This window comes from Aegilops tauschii, chromosome 7 (assembly GCF_002575655.3).
Source record: "Aegilops tauschii subsp. strangulata cultivar AL8/78 chromosome 7, Aet v6.0, whole genome shotgun sequence".
NCBI lineage: Eukaryota > Viridiplantae > Streptophyta > Magnoliopsida > Poales > Poaceae > Aegilops > Aegilops tauschii.
In genome coordinates, this window is record NC_053041.3 from 262,045,360 (window position 1) to 262,063,306 (window position 17,947).

General features: G+C 44.0%; 2 protein-coding genes across 4 annotated transcripts; one reads left to right on the plus strand and one right to left on the minus strand.

Annotated features, from left to right (window-relative positions):
- Positions 1–4,450: 4,450 nt before the first annotated feature.
- LOC109786389 (probable protein NAP1) lies at positions 4,451–15,801 on the minus strand. 3 transcript variants are annotated; one of them, XM_020344957.4, is made up of 24 exons: positions 15,604–15,801; positions 15,077–15,503; positions 14,927–15,001; positions 13,837–13,917; positions 13,676–13,756; positions 13,488–13,570; positions 12,870–12,954; positions 12,334–12,459; positions 12,104–12,211; positions 11,837–11,881; positions 11,614–11,756; positions 11,167–11,299; positions 10,780–10,884; positions 10,621–10,699; positions 10,308–10,501; positions 9,173–9,318; positions 8,754–8,835; positions 8,528–8,638; positions 8,050–8,175; positions 7,852–7,967; positions 7,669–7,765; positions 6,267–7,264; positions 5,855–6,064; positions 4,451–5,294 (listed from the first exon to the last, which is right to left on the minus strand). In XM_020344957.4, the coding sequence occupies exons 2-24, from the start codon at positions 15,443–15,445 to the stop codon at positions 4,814–4,816; spliced, it is 4,074 nt and encodes a 1,357-aa protein (XP_020200546.1). In that variant the 5' UTR covers positions 15,446–15,503; positions 15,604–15,801; the 3' UTR covers positions 4,451–4,813. The 3 variants fall into 3 exon arrangements, with proteins under 3 accessions (XP_020200546.1, XP_073358984.1, XP_073358983.1); XM_073502883.1 differs by having other exon boundaries at positions 4,494–5,294; positions 14,927–14,997; positions 15,073–15,503; XM_073502882.1 differs by having other exon boundaries at positions 4,494–5,294; positions 15,077–15,524; positions 15,604–15,797.
- A 660-nt stretch (positions 15,802–16,461) lies between these two features.
- Positions 16,462–17,462, plus strand: LOC109786388 (uncharacterized). Its single transcript, XM_020344956.1, has 2 exons — positions 16,462–16,698; positions 16,755–17,462. The coding sequence occupies exons 1-2, from the start codon at positions 16,462–16,464 to the stop codon at positions 17,460–17,462; spliced, it is 945 nt and encodes a 314-aa protein (XP_020200545.1).
- Positions 17,463–17,947: the final 485 nt, after the last annotated feature.

The following is a 17,947-nucleotide window of genomic DNA, read 5'->3' on the forward strand; positions in this document are numbered from 1 at the left end:
TAACGTGGGCTGGCCGGGGTGCTGGCGCACTCTATATAAGCCACCCCCCTCCACATGCACAAGGGTTCGCACCCCCTGTAACACACACGCATATAATCCAGTCGACCGCCTCCGGGCTCCGAGATGTAGTGCTGTTACTTCCTCCGAGAAGGGCCTGAACTCGTAAAACTCGTGCGTACCGCTTCTCCATAGCTAGGATCTTGCCTCTACATCCCTACCCCCCATTCTACTGTCAGACTTAGAACCACGACAGTCGGTCCCACCGAGATTCCTAACGTTCATATTTTGAATTGAATCGGTCTCACCAAGTTCTCCTATTCGGTCTGACCAAGTTGGGTCAAATGTGTGTAACGGTTGGATTTTGTGTGGAGGCTATATATACCCCTCCACTCCCTTCTCTATTCAAGAGAGAGCCATCAGAACGTGCCTACACTTCCACTACTCATTTTCTGAGAGAGAACCACCTACTCATGTGTTGAGACAAGACATTCCAATCCAACCACAAGAATCTTGATGTCTAGCCTTCCCCAAGTTGCTTTCCACTCAAATCATCTTTCCACCATAGCCAAATCTGTGAGAGAGAGTTGAGTGTTGGGGAGACTATCATTTGAAGCACAAGAGCAAGGAGTTCATCATCAACACACCATCTATTACCTTTTGGAGAGTGGTGTCTCCTAGATTGGTTAGGTGTCACTTGGGAGCCTCCGACAAGATTGTGGAGTTGAACCAAGGAATTTGTAAGGGCAAGGAAATCGCCTACTTCGTGAAGATCTACACGAGTGAGGCAAGTCCTTCGTGGGTGGAGCCCTCCGTGGACTCGCGCAACCATTACCCTTTGTGGGTTGAAGTCTCCATCAACGTGGACGTACTATAGCACCACCTATCAGAACCACGCCAAAAATCTCCGTGTCTACATTGTGTTTGCCTTCTCCAAACCCTTCCCTTTACCTTCATATGCAATGTTTTACTTTCCGCTGCTACACTCTTAGAATTGCATGTGTAGGCTGATTGCTTGACTTGTGCTAAGTTGCTAAAATCTGCCAAGACTTAAAATTGGGAAAATGCTAGATTTTTATTTGGTCAAGTAGTCTATTCACGCCCCCCTCTAGACCTACTTTCGATCCTACACCGACCTTACATGTCCAGAATGCCCGGCACCTACCATACCTAGTCCATATGTGGCGTAGATATGAGGACGCCCGGACGCATCCGTCACGTCGGATCCAGCCCACTCTAACCCACTCCGACCCCCACAAATATGCATTGATGTCCGCATCCCGGACCAAACCCTAGTCAGTCCACTTCACTCCACTTCCAGTCCAGTCCACTCTTCCCCCAAGCTCCTCTCCGGCCTTCTTCGCCATGGCGGGCAGTGGATCCGAGCTTGACATCTCCGATTTCGTCAATTGGGACATTGTCTCGTGTGGGGCGAGGGGGTAGGCTGTTCGGCTGGCTCTTCGCTGGTCCTTGGAGGAAACCCCAACTCCGTAGTTCGAGTCGCTCCGAGTCTAAGGTCAATGCTGCCAGACGGGAACGATCGTAGATGCGTCGAGGACCAGCGTGCCCGCCGGGTGAGGGAGAAAGCATGGCAAGCCGCGGAGGCTGAGTAGCATGTCATGTTGGATAAGACTGAGGATGCCATGCATGCCCGCATCCTCGCGAAGCGGCAACCCTGGGCAGCGCTTACCCTCAAAAAGGAGCAAAACCGAGCCCCCAAAGAGGAGGAGGCCGGTAACGGATCGGGAAGCTCCGACAGTGAGCAGACCTGGCTCGATCCATATTGCGTCTTCGATCGCTACTTTCATGAGAAGACAGGAAGGGCAAGGACGGTCATGGGTGAACTTTCTCCATAGCCATATAATTCATAACTGAACATGCCAACTTTTGGTAGTTCGATGGCATGTATGAACTCCCCTATGCTATGAGTGTATTGATCTAGATGAACCACGTTTGTTAGTTTAATATTGCATGACATTGTATGGATTTAAGAATTTGCTAAATGAGGAGATTGTGGACGAGTCATTTGAGGGGTGACCGGTCACGGTCATCGGACGCGTCCAGGCACGTTTGTGGATGTTTACGGGCTCACTTTTGCTACGTCCAGTTGTAGATGCTCTCACAAGACGTGTTTCGTAGGCTGCATCCAGCCAACCAGGGCCTTCAGACACAAATTTGGTTTGTTTGATTGCCTAGCGAACAAGCACCCATGGGACTGTGTGAAGAAAAACAATTGTTTTTCAAAGCCTAGCTCCAGCGAGTGTCATGCATCCCCCTGTACGCACTGGGAAGCGCGGGAGAATGAGACGTATCGTATTAATTAACCATTACTCTCACGCCTCTCTCCCATTACAACCCAAACCTCATTCACACATCTCTCTCCCCCTCCCTTTGATCTTACTGATGGCCTGCTCCACCACCGTGTTGCCTGAATCCTTTCCCCGTCGGGGATGGGCGATGGCAACCACAAACGTTGGGTCAGGGTCGTCGCCGTCACGGGGGGGGGGGGGGCTACAACCACTGGCAGTTACACGGAATGCTCAAGTCGTCGTCCCCTGTCTGTACTATGCCGCGCTCTACGACTATCGAACGCCCATCGACGACCGATATGTTGACTCCGGCGGAGGGTATTTCGTCAGTTGCGGTGGCGGAGATGGGGGTTGAGGGTGCCGGGGCATCAGCCACAGTCGGGCCGTGGATTTTGACGTCACTGCCAGGGTTTTCTTCATCTACTATGGCCCAATCCAATGCACCTTTGGTCGGTGTCAGCACATCTGCAACGGTTGAATATTGGGCTGCCATGGCATGGGCGTGGATGTTGTTATTTCCGCCGGGGTTTAGTCTGGCATCGTCCGCTCTCGCTCCACCTCCGGTGGGACTCGCTCCATCAAAGGCGAACGTTGTAAGTGAACATGCTTCTTCGGTTGCGCAGTAAGGATTTGATTTTAATGGTTAGTTTTTTTGCGGTTAGATTAGATTTTAGACCTGATTTGAACTGCTAGCAATGTGCATGTGTAATTTGTGCACTGATTCGATTAGATTTTAGGTTTACTTTGCATTGCTATGAATGTGCATTGTGCACTAATTGTGCATTCCTAGATTAGACATTGATCATAGCAATGTAGTCATACATAGTCACTAATCATAGCAATGTGCTTGATATGCTTCATAGATAGGACTGATCATAGCAATGTTCTTGATATGCATCAATGTAGGGTCATAGCAATGTAGGATCATACACATGTGCTTCAATGTAGGATAATACTCCCTTTGTAAAGTAATATAAGACTTTTTTGCGGGGTAATATAAGACCTTTTTAGATCGATCTAAAAAACTCTTATATTACCTTACAGAGGGAGTAGCAATTTAGGATCATACCTATGGGCTTCAATGTAGGATCATACCTATGGGCTCCAATGTAGGATCATAGCAATGTGCGTCATAAAATAGGCTCCATTTTGCTTGTGCTATGATATTGGCCCTTGTTAGGCAGCGGTGTTGCCTTCGCCCATGCTTGGCCGTAGGCCCAAGCTTGGGCACAAGCCAGCCCCAGTTCTACATGCAGATAAAAACGAGGAGGGCACCGCCTATCTCGTTGTCCGAGGGCTTTCTAGTATGTGCTGAGAGGGTGGTTCCACATCCGTCTTTCTCGTGTCATGTCACTCGCTGCGAGCCTAGGGTGTCAGACTTGGGTGCAGGTCCAAGAGTTCAGAACCGAGGTCGGTGTTGGGCGTGGCTGGAGTGGCTTCTGCTAGAATCACCTAGTCGGAGCCGGCGACATAGTCATCCTCAAGCTCTGCACTTTCGGCTTCAAGGTGAAGGTCTTCGAAAGGGGCAACTCCACCGTCAACCGGTACCGCTGCATTAAGCATGAGTAAGTTTTCAATGCCTTCTAAAGCGATAGTATTGGTGTAAGTAGTATATGTTGATTTCTTTTTTGATAGTATTGGATTAACTGTCGTGAAACTGATGTTGATTAGGGCATGTGATGCCCAAGACTTGTGCTATTTCGATGAGGGGTTCCAATCCCTCATTAGCAGGCAGAAAAATTACCATTGATTCAGTGCAGACTATCAAACGAGGTGGCCAAGCTAAGCCAGGCCACATATACAGGCCTTTGATCACCTAGTTCTAGTAAGAAATTAACCAAACAGGTCTTTGATGTAAATTTTGCTTTCGCACCGAGTTCTAGTAAGAAATTATTGCCATAGCTTATACTGCAGGTTTATTTGTATTAGCAGTTCGGCTCATTAGTTAATTCATCGTTCAAGGAGATATATGGCTAATAGTTTTTAGAAGACCGCAAAATGCTCATATTATTACAGAATTAAAAACAGTTGACAGAAAATTAGCAAAACCACTATTTTACAGTAAACATATACTCCCTCTGTTCCTAAATATAAGTCTTTGTAGAGATTTCACTATGGACCACATACGGATGTATGTAGATGCATTTTAGAGTATAGATTCACTCATTTTACTCCGTATATGGTCCATAGTGAAATCTTTCCAAAGACTTATATTTAGGAACGGAGGGAGTACTAGGACATTTTTTCACACGCAAGCCGGCTCAGATCAGTTTTCTGCTGACAGTCAAGCCTGAGTACCAACAAATATTACACACACGATTACATGGGTTACAAGAGCACTAGGTACATGTACATACATCTCCGTCTGATGTCAAGCAATTGAAAAGCTACTGCAAAAGAATGGCCATCTGCTCTAGCAAGATTCCATCGGCTCAGTACTAAATACAGCGCTTGCACTTCTGTGAATGCAAGCACACAGAATGGTCCTGCAGTGAGAAAATGAAGGGCTATTTGTAGGACAGAGGGCCAGATCTTGACACAGCAAACCTTTGTAGTGAGCCGGCACCGTGGCTTCCAGAGCTTGAACCCTCGACGAACTTCGCTTTCCTGCTTGCACCGTAGTCGAGTGGCCCAGAACGCCTCATACTTCGTAGCTGCCTCTCTCCGGTTCTTCGGTCCACTTCATAGCCGTCGTCATGCTGGGAGCCAGATGAGCTGTGGTAGCCCGACTCATAAGTGTGAGACCTGGGTGTTGTGTCCGATCGGTTCGGCCTCATTGATGGGGAAGCGTGTGCTAGAGAAATCAGAGGCGACTGCCTTGGGGATGGCTCCGTTGGTTCTGAACCCATTTGTGCAGCTCCATACAGCTGGTGATAGATCGAGCGCAGAATGGTGTAGGGTATGTGAGCTTCTAAGGTGCTCCTTGGGAGGTAGGGGGACAACTCACAGAGTTGATCAAGGAATATTAGCTTTGGAACAATGTGTGGTCTGCATTAAGATCATATAAAACCATCAAAAGTCGGCAAGGATCGGTTGTAAGCACATTGTGACCAACACAAACTACCAAACCATTAGCATACTGAAAATCTCGTTTGTCATAGTCAATAGCATTTGAAACCAGGAAATCAAGAACTTCCTGCCCTCCAAAGCAATTGGAAGCAAAAATCTCACCTACCTAGATTGTATTTAACGTAATATCAGATAGCAGTGATCTGATTAGTTTTTGCATAAATGATTCTACTTAAGATTAGAACATGCATTAAAAAAAGTGTATCACCATCATGCTGGGCAGCATACCAGCAGCACCAAATGATAAGCAATATGCCAGTATCTGGCTTTACACCTAGTATAGGTGCCACATCTAGTACACCGTCAAACATGACTAGAAATTCAACCAGATTCCAGCACCAGTACTAGTATGACAATCCTAGCCAGCCAAAATGATGTGCGCACCAATTGACACGAAACAAGAAGCACTTGATGTCTAATGTAAATCCATTTTACCTAGGATTGACTTTGAAACAAATAGGACAGATAAAGCACATCACCTGCTACTGTCATTCCATGAATCCAGGACGATTCCAGCAGATAATTTCACATGCAGTTGCATAGCAGATTTAATATTTGATTCAGCTGAGGAACGGCTCAGCAATTCAGTCTCTTGAAGCTCATCTGTATGCCCATTTGAAAGAGAATTTATTCGCTGTTCCTTTGCCATCCTAGTGTATTCACTTCCTCCAACCACAGCACTAATACACCTGTGCAAACACAAGATGGTAGTCATAGCTTAATACCCTACTATGCCAGAACATTGTAAACCAATATCTACGAGAATCCTTAGGAAACTAGCCTTGTACATGTTAATCATATTATCGATGGAAGGGACATACATATTCTAGTTTGCAGCAAAAAATAGCCCTGCTGGAATCATATGTAACCAATAGGAATAATAAAAAATACCTTGCTAGGCAGTGCAAATTGTTGCTGAAACCACCTGTATTGACATCATAAACAGCACTGCTCCACATATTGGACACCATAAATGCAGAACAAAGATATGGAAGTAGGATCCAAGAATTATCACTAGCAGAAGTAGATTCTGCCAGAATTGAATGCACCCACTCGGCGTCATGTTTGTCACCAACACCAACACTGCTTGCAACCCTTCTCAATCTAATGATCTCATTTTTATCAGGTACCTCGTCTGGCAACTGCATAGTCAATCCCTTGATTAGAGAATATACAAGAGGTACTTTCTCTTCGAGGACTGCTCCGACAGCTTCTACCAACAGTTGACGGAAAGTTATTGCCTGTCCTGCCTGGATACAGAAATCGGCCAACGTTTCAATATCAATTATCTGCCTTAGATTTGCATCTCTTTCGATTCTATCACCAGAATTTACACTTCCAGCCAGGCCTTCTAATGCATCACGATTAGACCTCAGTGCTGAATCGATACAATTTAACAGAGCAGAAGTATGTTCGCTTAGCATCTTATCCATTTTATCTATTCCATAACCACCAAAAAGACGAACAAGTGCTTTGAGTTCTCTTTTATCTGTAAATGATTCCGCTAAATATCCACCACCAATGGGCTGTGAGCTCCTGAAGCAATTATGAGTTGCATCAAAAACAACTCCGGTGCGAGATGCATCCCTTACTATGTTCTCGATGTACCAACTACATATTATCTCTATGGCAGATCCTCCTCCATTTGTCTCTACTGGTCTCTCAGATACTTGCAGGTTTGAGAACAGCCCAGTAAAACTCTCTGCTAGGAGCACTTCCCGTATACCTTCAGTAAGGTCCATGCTGATATGCTGCTCTGCCAGATGGATGATGCTTAGGTGTCTTCTTAGGAGAGATTCTATGATTGATGGTCGCTGAAGGCAGTTATCAGTTCGAATCATGCTATGGAACCTTCTCCTGAAATTTCCTATGATGCAATCTCTCATGTACTGTGAAATATGAAGTGCATAAAGTAAGTCAAACAAGGACACCTCCATATCTGCTGTCAGAAATAAATAACAGAAGCAATATTTTTTTATTCTGGAAACAAAGACAACATTAAAATGACCTTACAGAACAGGATATTAGTATTATGAGATCAGTTTCTTGTTCATCTTAAGATTATGATGTTACAGGAGAATAATAATATCACAGGTATCTTCACAACAACAATAAAAAGGCTACTGTAAAGTAAAGTAAAGTAAAAATAGACTGTCACATCAAAATCTCCTTCATTTCAACCATAAAAAGAGACAACTCAAGCATGTCCTTGGTGTAAAAGGAAGTGATAAATGATGTGTGTGCTGTCAGGTAGCAAAATAAACAAAAATAGAGAAGCAAAAATTGTACAGACCTCCCGGAGAACAAAAACATGGTTGAGAACACAAATAGGCTCCATGTCATTTAGCACAGAACATAGACTTGTCAGCCTTTGCATAGCAGCTTCCAGCCTGTTTTCATACATCGACAACTGAAGTTGAAGTTACGGAAACCCCATAGTGTTCAAATAATGATAGGAAGTAGCAAACTGACTGACATCTTAACTGAAGAACTATTATCAGGATAGCTCTCATTCCCTGGTGCTGACAGGCCTGGAACAGCTTTGACTCTTGTTATATTATTCAATCGTAGAGCTGCTTGTTCCGGCGAAAGCTGAAGAGTTTGGAAGTGAGGGTGTTAAGTAAGCAAACTACATAAAGCTGAAACTATCAATATGAGCTCAGAAATTCTCTACCTGCATCTCCAGTGAGCCAAATCCACCTTCTGAATCAAGAATATTTATCAAACCTTCCAATCCACCCATGATAGACTCAATAAGGGATTCAACATATGAGATAGAATCTCTGCCAATCTTGTTAACCTGTTATAATATTCAGTAGTCAATATTTCAGATGTGGTACATATAGTGCAGGAATCTTGGCATACATTAGAATCATAATTGAACTGTGTCATAAAAGGAGTTCAATTAGCATGCATGGAATTATTGATGTCCATGACAATCTAAAGTTTATGTATCAAAACAGGTAGGTTGTTCGCTTTTATATCAACAAGTAAGGCACTATTAAGGCCCCTCTGTTGAAGCAAAGATCCACCGTGATGGTGGCCTTATCCTTTCACAATTCGTCATAGCTGGCCATTTTGCAAAAGCGCATCTTCACGTTGTATTAAGCATCATAATACTGCACAGTAACATAATGAGTTGAAATACAAACCTCTTCAGGAATAATTGCAGAAGCACATTCTGGAAAACTGCAAGCTGCTCCGAGCCATGCACAACAGTGTTGTGGACGGCCTTCTGGACCAAACATTGTGTTTCTGAAAACCTGCAAGATTCCAGCAAAATTCAACTAGTTAACGCCAAAAAATTATAGTTACTTGAAAGGAAAGAAAATTGCAAATATAATAATAGCATGGCAAACGTAGGCAAAATACACTTACAGTAGTGAGATGCTGATGATAAAAGTACAGTTTTTTAAGACTTCCATGTTTGGAAAGTTGGCTCTCAAGTTCATCCACACATCTGTAAAAGAAGTTCATTCTAGTGAGATACAGCTTGCAGAAGAATTAGATCTCAGCATATGCATTTTTTGTGGAAGGAATTAGCAAATTTACTACCAAAAGATTAGTACCAGAGCAACACGAAGATGGATGGATGTTAGGAAAAAACAGCTATTACCGTATTGTGCGGATTAGCACTAGCTTGTCATGATTATTAAATTATTTGTAACAGTGCAAAAGATTCAGATAGTTCAGGAAAATTATGGCATTCCTGTAAGTATTGTTGTTAGCTAACAAAAACTGCAGCATCTTTGTCAAGATATTGAATTATTCAATTCAAAATGGTAACTTTTGATTACCTAGACCAACTGTATGCAGCATTGCCTTCTGAGACCAGGCCCTCCTTCCCAGTAGACATGGTAGCCTTCTCCAAGTGCCTTATATTTATAGAGGATCGTGAAGATGTGACAATCATCAAAATGGATAACCAGTGCTTGCGCAAATCCTGCAGCATCGGATTAATAGGTTTAACAAAACCTATAATTAAACTCTATGAAATATTTAGCATATGTTTGCATACAGTTAGTTAGACTGGTTTCCTTGCCAAAATTGCAAGTACTGATATTTCCACTTGCTACTTTATTGAATGCCCCATATTATAGTTATGAAGAAGTGCACCAATCACCTAGCTGATGCCCTATCTTGCGTTTTAGGGTTTATGGCAAGCAGTGAATAATGGTGTGTATTTTTCACCATTTATTTACATACAATGATCAGGATGTACTCAACCAACCCAGGAAAACATGATTAAAATGATGAGACCATTAATAGATAAAAACGGGGGAAATAGTTATCTGCAAATGAGAAAATTGTAAGACAAGCATGTGAGCTTTCTATGCGCAGATCCCAACAATAGAACTCTAGGAGAAAATTATACCGTCGGCATGTATGTTGGAGTGAACTCCATTAAATTCAAGCCCACTAGAAAATATTGAACTATAAGCAGAGGCATCAAAACTCGAAAGAGCCCCCCCACCCCCCCCCCCCCCTCCCGCGCGCGCGATCCAGATTAGGAGCCGGGTTGTGTCTCCGGCCTTTTTTGTTTTCTTTGGGCTTGTTGAGCTGTGCGCTCAGCAGAACCTCTTGTGAGACTTGTGTGTGTGTGGTGTGGACTCGTTTGTGTTCTCGGTGATCTGTGGCGGTTTGCTTTATTTATAAAGCGGGGCGAAAGCCTTTTTCGGTAAACTGGAAAGAATTTGTCAGGACACTGAAACTTTCTGAATGTGCAGCAAGTTGGTTATTTACTCCAACTGCAAGTGTGCGGAAAAACTAGTAACAGAAAACTGAACACAAAATTGTGTGTCTGGAAGTATGTGCCTGCATGTTTGCGAATGTGTGCCCAGCAATTATACAAGTTAAACTTTAATCGTGATAGGCTGTTAGCCCATGTGCCCAACCTGCATAATTACAAAATGACCTCACGGAAACACTTACAGTTAAGTCACAAGTAATAGCAGGGACATTCTCCCCCTGGGGTTTTGGAATGTTCTCCAGACAATGGAGAACTTGCTGAAACAGGCCCTTCAGTGTAGCATCTAGATCAAGAGCAACCATGCCTGGGGTACCAAGTAAGAACCGTATTCTTCCAGCACAAGATGATAAGTACGATAACGCATAGCCTTTTATTGCTGCAAAGATAACAAAGTAAAGAATGTGATAAGGATCACTGTCTTATATGTAAGTTACACTGAAAAGGGAGGGGGGTGGGAGGGGAGGGGGACTCAAACAGAAACAGGTCTGGGAGAACCTGCTATATATTTACGGACCAGGCAACAAAGTTTGCCCATTCCATCTAATATGAAACCAATGGTTGGGTCAGTTGCATCCTGAAATATTTTATGACAAAGTCAGAAAGGAAGGAAACAAAAGTTGAGGCCTCCAAGACAAAATGAGTAAAATCACTAACAATGTCAACAGTTCTCCCTCGAGTAGATTTTGATGATGCAATCCCTACATGTTGGAAGTACCAAACCACCTCACATTGTGCCAAAGCAAGAGCAGAAAATACCATCTGCAAGAATTTCGGGGTCATGAGATTGTCACTGACAACTGGCCTGAAGTTAGCTCATTTTTATACAGCCCCTTTATAAATCCAGTTAATTCTTATATGGCTTTTATCCCTGATAAGGAACAATTTTTGGCTTCTCTCAATCACTAAGACACGGGAGTGTTAACACTCGAATAGACTAATATCAAAAACAGCATCAAGATATCGTTCAAATGTTAATATCAGAAATATGGTGGATTTCTTTTGCAAGCTTATGTGTTACGACAGAGAGAGATGGTACCAAACCTGAATATTGGGCGCCAGGAGGCTAGGTTGATCTGTGAAAAACAATACCATCCTTCCAACTTCCTGCTTAAGAAGAATTCTCCTTTCATGATGTATAGCATCACATGCCACCAATGCTTGCTCATGCACTTCCCTGCAGGAAGTCGACACAGCACAAAGATAGGTGTGAGGAAAAAGGAAATGCTAGGAGGGAGGAAATCTTTACTTGGGAAGAGAAAATAATCCCCCGTGGAAGAAGGTCAAAACAGTCCACCAAATTATTTTTGCCTCTTATGCAAAGAGGATCTATGGACTTGTGACAAACGGAACGAAAAGGATGCAGAAAGCCTTCAACTGCCGTTGAACGTAAATGGTAAATGCCTCAAATTACGCCAAATCCCTTTCAGTTTCAAGCTATCTCAGGCAGAGGTAAAAGTAGACGAGATGAGATTGTGAAGAACAACATACGTTAACATCTTCTCAACCTGCTTTGCAATATTGTATTCCATATCAGCTTCCTTTTGTTTAGTACGTCCAGATTTAGCCATTCTCTTTGATTCTAAAACTTTTGGAAGGACATAATGTTGATAGTTCTCGTGAAGTAAGATGTACTACAGAAACAAATGAAAGCTCAAATTATTATATTGAACAACAACATCTAACAGTAGCCATCACATGAACTTTGATTCACCTCATCTCTGAACAGAGGGAGTACTAAGTTCTCTTTAAGAACAACCTGAATAACACAAAAATAAATAAATTATAAGATGTGAAGACACAACATAAGTAGTATCATAATAAAGTTCTCTAGACAAATAAGATGAAGTATGTGCCAGCGTGAGTGAGTGTATGGTGGCACAAATGCAAAACCATGAAACATCATATCAAATTTGAGTTCGCATGTGTCCAGCACATTTCGGAAACACAACAAATAACAGAAGAAAAGCATAGAATGTACCATTGCAACATCTATACTGGTCACCCGAAGTAGTTCATCAGGGCAAACAAGATATCCAAGAAGAACCCATTCTCGATATGACGTCACATTAGCCAGATCTTGGGCCCTCTGGCAAGAAACAGAATGATGTTATGACTCTAGTTTAAATACCTATTCGATTATTGTATTTGGCCACAAGGAAAGTGCAAGTATAGTATTCATTTCTAGTCAGTGTCAGTGAAACAACTAACCATGGGATGAGCAGAGTTTGTAAGGATGTCAGGATACCGCGGGTGAAATGGACTGAGGAATCCTTCATTTCTTAACTTTTTTGTATCCGTTGAAAGAAAGATAATTGGGCCAACAGCCTCTAGAACCTGAGGAGCAAAATAATTTAGTCAAAGCGGGTAAAAGAGTCAACACAAAGTAACACATATATGCAATAAAAGTACAATAGCAGAGAGAAATAAAATCAAATGCTGAACACATTGACCGAAAGAATGACGGCTAACATGAACAGATCATGGACGAACGAAACCAAACAAGACATATAATATATCAAAACAATTAGCCTTACAGATATGCTAAACAACCCTGACTGTCACTCTAAAAACAGTATCTGCACTGCAATGCCTTTCGCAATCATGGACTTGTAACCTTAGTGATAGAAGAATCTTTATCGGAAAAAACTGATAGAAGTACACTTGCGTGGTGAACATTTTATAGTAACACGTGAAGCTTCACTTCCTAGTTATTACTATTGGAATGTACAAGTAGATGGTATCACCTCGCCAATACGTGGGCTCACAAAATTTAGATCCTCGTGCAATCCCTTGACCGGTGGATCATAAGAATCTACAAACTGAACCAATCTGTGTATAATAAAATAATTAAAATTAGTGAAAAGGTGACTAAAAAGGAATTTTGCTCAGTTAGCAAGACAGATTCAGTGAAACGGACCAACAATAAATGTCGCTGAGATCCAATTCAATAGCAAATTAGCAAGTGCATAAGTTGCATTCTTAACCATCATAAGATTAATATATTGAAAAACAAGCACCGCTAGTAGAAAGATTCATACATGTACAGTTGCAGATAAACTACAGAAATGTCAGCAACTCAGGACTGAAAAGTTATTACATTCTGGCTTTCAAATTTTGAATTAAATTATTGCATTGCCAACATGTTTGTTTCTAACTTTAGAAGTAATCAATTATCATGCACAGATATAATATTTGAGCAATTATAAATTTCTTATATGTCCCGTATGTAATACTACAATATTAGCACATGAACGAAACAAATGATTTAAGCCAATTAGGAAACAAATATGGCATATACAAAAAGGCTTTGAAAGGTGGTGAACACTTGTATTTACTACAACTTAGTACCCTTACCACCTTACCGATGATAAAACTCACAATCACGTCCACCCTTTAGCATGACGTGCAAGATGTTGTAAACCTGGAGGATCATCTTTCTTGGTATCTGTGAATTAGAACACCAGGCAGTTGTTACTGCAGACGAAACAGGTACAGAATATCCGGAGCCATTACATAGTTCAATCAAGGATGGGATTAAGGTTATAATTACCTTGTCAGAGAAAAGGTTGACTCTCACAAATGAGCAAATTAGATCCATAAAAGCATGAAGAATTAAAGAGTTCTGATGGGGCTGCGAAAAGTAGTGCAAACGTCATTACTTAGAGATGCAGAAATGATAGGGAGTTACTTCGACCAAGACTATTTCCTTACCAGCAATGTTATCACGGTACTACTTAGATCCAAAATTAGTCGCAGAACTTGTTCACGAAATTCCAGCAAATCAAGAAGCAGCTAGTGATGTGAAAATCAAAATAAAATTAGTCAAATGTGAAAATAAGAATAGAAGTATACTGCATGTGAGCATTGTCTTTTTTTTCTATGTAAAAAATGCAACATAGTGTAGTATATTATTGTCCTAATTCCTCTGGACACATTATTCTGAAATAGAATAGTTAACAGAAGATAGCACCATTTTCAAGCTGATACTAGCTTGTAGTTGGATCGCACTACAAGAGATGTGTCCGTTCAGGAAAGCAGCAAGCTCTTACGTTTGGAGTCTGAATTGTGTTAGGAAACTCGTGGTTGTAAGTTGTAACTCCTTTATAAGGAGAGGACCGTAATCAATGGAAAGGCAAGCAATAGGGTTGTCAGTCTGTCTCGTACCTCATGCTTCTCTCCTACGCCAGCACCCCTCTCCTATGTGCATGCTATTATTCTAGACACCACTGCATCTACCACGACTAGCCGACAGCGAGGCTACAAGCTGAAGCGGCCTGTTCACCACAACTATTTCCTGAGATCTTGTACTAGTCGTGATAATTCCAGTTACAGAACCAACCAAAGTTTGACCAGTATTTTAGAAGACTTTTGGAAATCATCATGGTAGCTCAAAATTTCTCCATGTTTGTATGGTTATTGATTGAAGGTCAAAGAGATTTTGGGGCAACCAACATAATTATGGTACCAAAAAATATTCTAGTGGAGCATTGGTCTCATCTCTGACTAATACATTGGAAAATAATAAGGACTTAAGGAGGTTGGAACTATAGGCCTATGTCAATGTAATTCCATTTTTACAAGTCCCAACGAGGATGTTCGATTACAGGAGTGCAAAATACAGTTATAAAGCCCTATGTCAATGCAATTCCATTTTACAAGCCGGGGCAGCCTTAGGCCATATATATACAGCCAATTTTATCCTACAAGATCGCAGCACTCAATTGATAGTCAACAGAATAGAACAAAACTTGTTTACCCTGCCTGATACAGTTAATTGTTAATCTCGGTAGTTGGCGCATACCATGATCCATTGCTCTAGGTTTTGCATGTAACCTTCCGCGTTTTCATTCAAAGCTTCAAGAGCAAACTTGTCTACCTGAAAAGGCATGGTGCCATAAGATTGAGCAAATTCCAGGTTGAGAGAATACATCCAGGTGGTCGAGACACTTGCCTTTTCAAGCTGCAGCTTGTTGGGATGCTCAGGAAATTTCTTGGACAAGGTGATGCAAATTTTCGGGAAATTCGGCATAACACCAGCTTTCCAAAATGCCTCCGAGAAGGTGTGCGTGTTTGGATCTGGGTAGTCCAGGATGCTGTTGAGCCTGTACATCTTGGCCAGCAGCCCTTCCGCGACCTTGGAGAGCTGAACCACTGGCTCCATCTGAAGGTGCCTCTGGCCACTCGATGAGGGTTGAGGCCCGTCGACGCCCATGGTCCTCCAGCTTGCTGACGCCGAGGGAGAGGACTCCTCGGCGGTCAGGTAGTCCGACCACCGGGGCACGCTGTCCACCTCCTTGGATTTGAACGAAACGTGCGCCATCTCCTGTTGGGAGGGCAATTGCCGGTCCGCCGCGCCTGCCACCGAGCTTTCTGCCGAGCTGGCCCCGGATTACCAAAACCTTGTCATGAATTATGCATTTTCCTTTAGGAGATCCAGGCTCCAACGAATCCGTTGGAAGAGCAAGCGAGCGAGCTCACCTGGCAGACGCACGCCTGTACGGAGGCCGGTGGCTTGCTCAGTGGAGCGGAGATCTCGCCGCCATTGCGAAGAAGCAGCTCCGTCGCTCTCGGATGGCTCTCCTCTGCTTCTCCTGAACGGGGGAGCAGTACGAGCAGTACAGCGACCTTACCCTTCTTTTACCCTTTTTTTTATGCTTCGTCTTTACTCCTACGCATGACTCGAAGGACCGTGGGCCCGAAGTTCTTGACTGCGTTTGGTGATGCAGGGGGCATGAGGCCAACTCCACCGCGCGACCCCATCCTGTCTGCACGGCTTCCGTTTGTGGTAAAACGGACGAATAGTACGGCCCAGCGCGCGGCCTTAAATGGACAAATGTTTAGATTCCGTCCGTTTTTTACCCATCCCGGCCCAAACTTGCGCTCGGTTTGGGGTGAAACGGACGCGCGCGGACGGCCTGGACGCACGCCCTTGTCCCCCCTGGCCCGCTTGTCGGGGACACTAGCAGTCCCTCCGCTCCCAACGCTTTCACCCTCTCTCTCCCGCCCCGCCGCCGGCGCCGCCGCTATTCTCCGGCCGCCTCCTCACCGCGCAGCCCCCGGCCGTCCCTACCAAACCACGTCTCGACATGGCCGCCACCACGCCCGCACTTTGGCCGTAGTTTTGGCCGTTGATCGGAGGTTTGGCCGTCGCCGTCTTTGCCGGCCGCAGAGGGGACACGACCGCCGGCGACGTACCACGGCGGCCTCGACGGCTTTCGACGAGAGCTCCAGAGCGGCCAGTAGCCGGCCGGCAACCACCCCTGCTGCGTCGAGGTGATCATCGCGGCCTCTTCGCCACCACGACCGCAAGGTGTTCGGCATTTTGCCCACAAAGGTATGGACAGTGGAGACGAGTTTTTCTTCCATCACTTCCTTTGTTCATCGGACGATTCGTCGTCGGATGATGAAGATCTTGTGGTGGCTGCATTGGTCGTTCATGACCACATTCAACGGCAGCTTCCTCGGTACAGGGGGTCAGTCCCTGGCCGTGCTCCCAACCTGAACCGCAACAGGGAGAGAGGCCACGCCCTGCTCTATGCCGATTACTTTGCCAACACCCCGCTCTTCAAGCCGGTAAATTCCGTTGCCGTTTTTGAATGGCAAGGCATGTGTTCAATTGTATCCGAGAGGGAGTGGTTGCTCATGACCCATACTTCGAGTGCAAGACGGATGCCCTTGGCAAGCTTGGATTCTCCTCTTACCAGAAATGCACCGCGGCCATCCGCATGCTTGCATATGGAATTCCAGGCGATCTGGTGAATGAGTATGTGCGTATGAGTGAGACAACATGTCTGATGTCAATGTACAAGTTTTGCCAGGCTGTGATCGAGGTGTTTGGCCCAGAGTACTTGAGGCAGCCAACTGCCGCTAATACAGAGAGATTGTTGGCGACCAACGCAGCTAGAGGCTTTCCAGGCATGCTTGGCATCATAGATTGTATGCACTGGGAGTGGAAGAACTGTCCATTTGCTTGGCAGGGCCAGTACAAGGGGCATGTCAACGGGTGCACTGTCATATTAGAAGCGGTGGCATCGCAGGATCTTTGGATATGGCATTCTTTCTTCGGCATGGCAGGTTCTCACAATGATATCAACGTGCTGCAGCATTCTCCAGTCTTCGCGAGGCTTGCAGAAGGCCACTCCCCACCTGTCAACTTTGAGATCAACGGCCACCAGTACAACAAGGGATACTATCTAGCAGATGGTATATATTCTCAGTGGTCAACTTTTGTGAAGACAATCTCGAAACCCCAAGGTGAGAAGAGAAAGAGATTTGCCCAAATGCAAGAGAGTGTTAAAAAGGATGTGGAACGTGCTTTTGGTGTGCTTCAATCTTGATGGGGTATCGTTCGAAACCCTGCACTGTCATGGGATGAAAGGAAGCTTTGGGAGGTGATGACTGCTTGTGTGATCATGCACAACATGATCGTCGAGGACGAGCGTGATGAGAGTATCTTCGACCAAGGATTTGATTATCAAGGTGAAAATATTGAGCCCCTGCACCAAGACCCGGCCACATCTGAACAGTTTGTCCAATTCCACCATGAGATGCGTGATTGGCACACTCATTTGAATCTTCAAAATGACTTGGTTGAGCACGTGTGGGATCACATTGGCAACCAATAGATGTATTGGTCCATTTTATGTTCAGTCAAGACAATTTCGATTTGGTTGTAAAACTATTTTATTAAAGACAATTTCAATTGGGTTGTAAAACTATTTTAATTTCAGACAAATATTTGGGTTGTAAAACTAGTTTTGATGAAAATATGGGCATTTTTGGCCCTGACGGACAGGATGGGGCAAAGGGATGCGGCCGTGCG